A 7,019-nucleotide genomic window follows, 5' to 3' on the forward strand; every position below is an offset into this window, starting at 1 on the left:
TCTGTAGAGACAGAAAGTAGACCCATTGCTTGGGGCTAAAGGCAGTAGTGATAATTGACTACAAACAGACAAAAGGGAACTTTATGAAGAGATGGATATGTCCCAAAACTGGTGTGTGGTGATAATGGCACAACTCATAAATTTACTAAAAAAGAAAGTGAATTGTACACTCACAATTTTATATTATGTAACCAATTAAGTAATTACATTTTTAAAAATTGCAGTGCTACAGCACTATTACCTAAAGTTTCTAAAATAAAAAATGTTGACAAAGCTGTAGAGCAATTAAAATCTCATACACAGCTGAAAGGAATGTAAATTGATTAAATCACCTTGGCAATTTGAACTTACACCCCAGAACCCAGGAATTCTAATCCTAGATATATACTCAATAGAAATGCATATCTGTATGCACCAAAAGTCATGTACAAGAATTTTCATAGTAGCCCATTATTGTAAGTCCAATTAGGAAATGACCAAAATGTACATCAACAGAACAGAAAATGAAGGCTTATTTATTCAGTGGAAACATAACTGCTGGCAACATTGATAAAACTTACATTGATTCTGTTTATATTTAAATCATAATAGTTATCCTTGGGGGGGATGCAAATGGGGGCTTCTGGGATGCTGGTCATGTCTTTTCTTCTCTCGACTGCTGGCTAAATGGATCTGTTCCTATTGTATTGTTTCACAAATTTTTTTTACACTGTATATGTACATCACTTTTATATGAATGGAATGTTATACATCCATAAAATGTTTACTAAAATTATGGAAAAATATTTGCAGTAATGGAAATCTACTTGAAGGGACCATATGAGCAGTGAGATTATTTGGAGTAATTACTTGGATTCTTTACAAATTAAGTGTATTCCAATTCCTCTTAAAAACAAACATACATAATGAGAATGTGCCTAAATTCAGCTGTGGAGAAAAGGAAAATCACATGGGAAAGTATAGAGGCAAGATCCTAGAACAAATTTTTTTGGGGGGCCGCACCCAGAGCATATGGAGGTTCCCAACCTAGGGGTCTAATTGGAGCTTCAGCTGCCAGCCTACACCATAGCCACGGCAACTCTGGATTCAAGCCACATCTGTGACCTACACCATAGCTCATGGCAACGCCAGAACCTTAATCTACTGAGTGAAGCCGGGGATCGAATTCTCATCCTCATGGGTACTAGTCGGATTCGTTTCTGCCGTGCCACAAAGGGAATTTCCTTTCCTCTAAATGTTGAGCAAGTCAAAAATGCTCAATGGTTTTGTAAAAATTGTACTGGGAAAAACCTGAAGGGATGTTTATGAAATTTCTCCTAAAGGACAAAAAGCAGGTGCTCCTGGGAGTTCCCATAGTGGCTCAGTGTTTAATGAATCCAATTAGGAACCAAGAGGTTGCAGGTTCAATCTCTGGCCTCGCTCAGTGGGTAAAGGATCCGGCGTTGCCGTGAGCTGTGGTGTAGGTCACAAACATGGCTTGGATCCTGTGTTGCTGTGGCTGTGGCATAGGCTGGCAGCTGCAGCTCCGATCAGACCCCTAGCCTGGGAATCCCCATATGCCATGGGTGTGACCCTAGAAAAAGACCAAAAAAAAAAAAAAAAAAAAAAAAAGCAGGTGCTCCTAAGCTTAAGTGTAAAAGGCAGGGATGAGGGAGAAATCACACAGAAAATAGTAACTGGTTTAACTACAGACAAATTTTATATGCAAAAAATTTGAGAAACAAAGAAGTGGACAACATTAGTTATATGGACCATTATTTGTTACAAAAGTTTATGCAGATAATAAAAATCCTTATCTTTAGAGTTGAAAGAAATAATAATGAATAAAGAAAATGTAAAAAAGCATTTAACAAAATTGTGAAGCAAAGCGGAATAGTGTTCAATGTCACTTGTAATCAAATATTTGTCTATGTGTTTAAAATCCTTGTAAATGGCTAGAATCCATTGCTGCTAAGGGGTGAAGAAATTGCATGAGTTAAAGCAACTCCAGGATTGTGTCCGAAGCCACAGAGCTCGCAGCAATCTTTCCTCTAAGAATTCTGCTTCCTCAGCAGCAGGTGTTGGGGAGGTTTTGCACAAATTGGTCACAGCATTGTAATGGGTAATGGAAAAAAACCAAAACATCTGATGCAGGAGTTCCCATCATGGCTCAGTGGTAACAATCCCAACTAGTATCCATGAGGATGCGGGTTCAATCCTCCACCTCATTTAGTGAGTTAAGGATTCCGAGTCGCCATGAGCTGTGGTGTGGGTTGCAGACGCAGCTCAGATCTGGCATGACTGAGGTGTAGGTCGGCAGCTGTAGCTCCAATTCAACCCCTAGCTTGGGAGCTTCCATATGCAGCAGGTGAGACCCTAAAAAAGCAAAAAAAACCCAAAAACAAACAAACAAACAAAAAATCAGCTCATGCAGAACACCTGCTGGAGAGAGGTGGAGGTGGAGGTGGAGGCGGGGGCGGGGTGTGGGGGGGGAAAGCCCTGGAAAGACGCTTTCCAAAACCCAAGCTGCCCAGGACCCTGCTTCCTGGTAAATCGCAGCACCAGCAGAATAAATACTGATTGCCTCAGCCTGTCTGTTGGAATGCCTGACCATGTGCGAGGTCAGAGGTTCCATCCGAGAAAATGCACAGGTACGCTCGTTGCTACTCTGGGGTCAAACCACCAGCTAGAAAGTGAAAGCTTCCCAGGAGAATTTTTGGCATTGCCTAAAAGCTTTTTAGAAAAGAAAATTCCATGGGCTCAATCTACTGCATCGAATCAGTGGAGAAGGGGACCAAGAAATTGTGTTTTAGGAAGTTTTCAAGATGACCCTTACACACAATAAAGTTTGAGAACAAATGATACAAAAGAAACTCAAAGCAGACTGACCATATAGTTCTGTACTCTGTGCTTGAAGGCCTGACTCTGACCATAAAATAATGATAAAAGGGTTAGTAGTTTCAAAACGGCAGAAACTAAACCCACCATCAGCCTTTTACCCACCTCTCACATCAAGACATGAATGAGCGAAGTCAATCTTTTATAAATTTGCTTTTATTTTTAGTGAGAAAAGATCTTTATGCTATTGAACAAAAAAGGAAATTCATTTATTTACTCAGTGGCATTACAAACTCACATTTACATCAAAATAATAAACAATCAGGACACAGGAAAAAAATGCAGAGATTTAAGGATATTTGCTTCTCTTGAACTTGAGTAGCAGAAGCAGGACTGTTCTCATGCTCCTGACAATGCTTATGCAACAGGATGCTGGGGGTTCTGGGGACCTGATGCAAGGGCCTTCAAGAATTCCTCGAGTTGTTCCATCTTTTCAGCTGGAAAAGGAAAAATGCTCACTGTTGCAAACTACTATTTCACAGGAGTTAGCGGAAGGGGAGCTCTGGCGACATCATTTCTCAGGGTGGAAGCTCTGAACCTAGGATCTGGAGGTAGTGGTGCCACCAAGCTGAGGCTGACGTGGGCAGTGATGGGCCTGAATGCATCATATCTCAGCCTACTTTCCCCATGTCCTATTTGGATTCTTCACAAAGAGATGCCCAGGGAGACTCTCTGCAACATGCTGGAATGAGGAAACTGCAAAACGCTTTGGGAAGATATGAGGCTGGAAGGAAGATAAGCACGACCAGGTGTTTTCTCTTGTGGCTCCCTCCACAGGCATGTTTTCCAAGATCCTTACCTCGGGCACGATGCTCTCGGTGCCTCGACGCTAGGCTAAGGAGGACGTTCTTCACCCGATGTTGTACAGTTGGTCGTCCAAAGACTGTGATTTCGACCAAGTTCTCGGCGTTAACTGTGTCTACCATCAGCAGGGCCTGGCTCATCCACTCAATCTTCGGAACCAGGACTTGGTTTGGGCCTAAAGAAGAGAGAGAGGCTGAGCAGCGGCACCGGTCAAAGAGCAGGAAGAGCTAGCTGTAAGGGAATGGGAGCAGGAAGGACTGGAAGCTGGGGAACTGGGCTGATGACCAGGGAACTGGGCTATAGAAAGCCGCCCAGGGGCCTGCTCCCAGCACACCCAGTCGCTCACCGAAGATGGAGTCAGCCAGCCACGCCTCCAGGGAAAACACCAATGGGTTTCTCAGCTCCTGCACAGGAAACCACCAAGGCCGGGTGTGAATCCGTGGCGCCAGAAGTGGTAACTCCAGCAGCCCTTTCTCCTGGGGAGATGTCGTCGACTCTGCCCCCTGGGCTTCGGTGGCACCTGCGCTGTGCATGCTTAGACCAGCGCTACCGTGGAGCTTGCAGGGGTGCGAAGCCCGGCCCTTTAGGGTGTCCTGCTGGCCCCGCCCCTGCTGGTGCACCTGGGCCCCTGCTGCCTCACCCGCTTGTTTGGTGCTGGTGCCCGGTGCTGCCCCGGCACTTCCTTCTCTGCGTGGGTCACCTGGACTTCCTTTTCCACCTTGAGTCTCTCCGAGCCTCTCCACCTGTAAGGTAACACTTAGCCTTAAGGTTCCAGCCTCGGAACACAGCTGATTGAAGTGTGGTTTGACTGAGCGGGAGTTTCTTCCATTGCCTGGTTAAGGTTTCCAAGGCCATGCCTAAGGCGTGCCAGGTCCAGGGCAGATTCCTGGAATCTGCAACTTCTCTCTTCTGTTCTCGTTTCCTGACTCTGGTTTGTTACCACTTCGAAATCATTCAAACAAATGTGTTGTGTTTAAAATATGGACTTCAGAAATTCTCTTGTGGCACAGTGGGTTAAGGATCCGTCGTTGTCACTGCAGTGGTGCAGATTAAGAGGGTTGGATTCCTGGCCTGGAAACTTCCATATGCCTTGGGCACTGCCAAAAATACATACATACTTACATACATAAAGACAGGGTTTCCTGCCTCTGCAGAAGGTTACATTGCTTTTATTTAAAAAAAAAAAAAAGATTGAAAATAAAATACAGACTTCAGAGGTGGTCATTCTAAAAAAACTTAGCAAGTGTAGACAAATCTCATTTCCAAAATCCTGAGACAACTAGTGTTGGTGCCCATTTCTTCCCAAGGTTCTTAATTTTAGTTAAAAATTTAAATTATGAAAGATTTCACACATTCAGAAAGCTGTATAAAACACTCATGTACTGCTCTCCATTTAACAAGATGTTAATATTTCCCACATTTGCCTCATTTCTCTTCTTTAAAATAGATATCACCAGAGCATTTTTCCTTTCTCTCCCTCATCCGTATCATCTGGGCCTCAACAGTTATCTGAGAGGAAATACTGAGCCTAACTTTGGTGGATATTTTTATTTCTTCAATTTAATTTTAAAAATCAACATAATACATATTGTCAAAAAAAAGTCTTGAGGATATAAGGTAATATGAAAGTTGTCTCCCTCAATCTCTTACTAATTCTTTTTCAATCATGCATGCTGTGAATATCTTCTTCTAATTTAATTGTCTTTTCATGTTCTTTAAGGTGTCTTTAAAAGAATAAAATTCTTAATTTTAATATAGTCAGATTTATCAGCTTTTATGGTAAGGGTGTTCTGTCTTACTTAAGAAATCTTTGTCTGGAAGTCTAAAAGACATTCACTATACTTTCCACTAAAAATCTGAAGTTTCTATCTTAACATTTAAATTCCTCAACCATCTGGGGTTAATTTTTAAAATTGGGCATAATGTAGGGATATAATTTCATTTTTTTTTTTTTTTTTTTTTTTTTTGCCACAGCATACAGAAGTTTCAGGGCCAGGGATGGAATCCAAGCTCCAGCTGCAACCTATGCCACAACTGCAGCAACACCAGATCCTTAACCCTCTGCCAAGCTGGGGATTGAACCTGGTCCACCTCAGAGAATACGATGGATCCTTAATCTGCTGCATCACATAAGGAACTCCTAGTTTCATCTTTTTATCAAGTGACGATTTTTTCCTTTAGTGGTTCTCTTGAGTATGCATCCAACTTGTGACCTCTTCAAATTAGATCCTTAAAAATTTTCAGACTCTTACATGTAGCATGAGTTAGCTGCAAGGCTAGTTTATGGTAGATAATTATTAGGTCAAGACGTAATGGAGGGAGTTCTCATTGTGGCTCAGTGGAAACAAATCCAACTAGTATCTATGAGGATGTGAGTTCGATCCCTAGCCTAGCTCAGTGGGTTGGGAATCTGGCATTGCCATGAGCTGTGGTGTAGGTCACAGACGTGGCTTGGATCTGGTGTTACTGTGGCTGTGGTGTAGGCCGGCAGCTATAGCTCCGATTCGACCCCTAGCCTGGGAACTTGCATAGGCTGAGGATGTGGCCCTAAAAAAAAAAAAAAAAAAAAAAAAAAAAAAAGACATAACTGAGAAAGCAAGATCACGAAAAGGAACTATGGAGTTCCCTTCATGGCTCAGTGGAAATGAATCTGACTAGTATCCATGAGGACAAAGGTTTGATCCCTGGCCTTACTCAGTGGGTTAAGGATTTGACGTTGCCGTGAGTTGTGGCGTAAATCACGAACACAGCTCAGATCCCGAGTTGCTGTGGCTGTGGTATAGGTCAGGGGCAACAGCTCTAATTCCACCCTTAGCCTGGGAACCTCCATATGCCATGATTGTGGCCCTAAAAAGACCAAAAAAAAAAAAAAAAAAAAAAGAGGAACTACTTTGTGTTAAGAACCCAGCTAGTATGCATGAGGATGCAGGTTTGATCCCTGGCTCTGCTTAGTGGGTTAATGATCTGGCACTGTTGTGAGCTGTGGTGTAGGCTGCAGATGCAGCTTAGATCCCAGGTTGCTGTGGCTATGGTGTAGGCCAGCAGCTGCAGCTTCCATTCAACCCCTAGCCCGGCACAAGAAAAATTCCTTTGGCATTCCCATCTAGAAGTCAAAGTTTATTTCTGATTTAGTTTCATTTTGGAAGTATAGTCATATGGCATCCTAACTTTATGTAGAGACCCCATGTTAAGTTTCCTATATTTGGCAAGCCTTAAGTTTTATTAACTGGCCCATGCCAACTTCAAAACAGAGTTGCAAGGTTTTTTAGGATTTAACAGAATCTGCCAAGATTAATCATTTTTGTCACTTTTTTTTTTTTTTTTTTTTGTCTTTTTGC

General features: G+C 42.5%; 1 protein-coding gene across 1 annotated transcript; it reads right to left on the reverse strand.

The window, feature by feature from the left end:
* OOEP (oocyte expressed protein) lies at positions 3,235-4,214 on the reverse strand. Its single transcript, NM_001198917.1, is given in 3 exon segments — positions 3,235-3,314; positions 3,677-3,856; positions 4,028-4,214. Coding segments are annotated over 3 exon segments (447 nt in total).

The sequence above is a fragment of the Sus scrofa genome, chromosome 1 (assembly GCF_000003025.6).
Source record: "Sus scrofa isolate TJ Tabasco breed Duroc chromosome 1, Sscrofa11.1, whole genome shotgun sequence".
Taxonomy (NCBI): Eukaryota; Metazoa; Chordata; class Mammalia; order Artiodactyla; family Suidae; genus Sus; species Sus scrofa.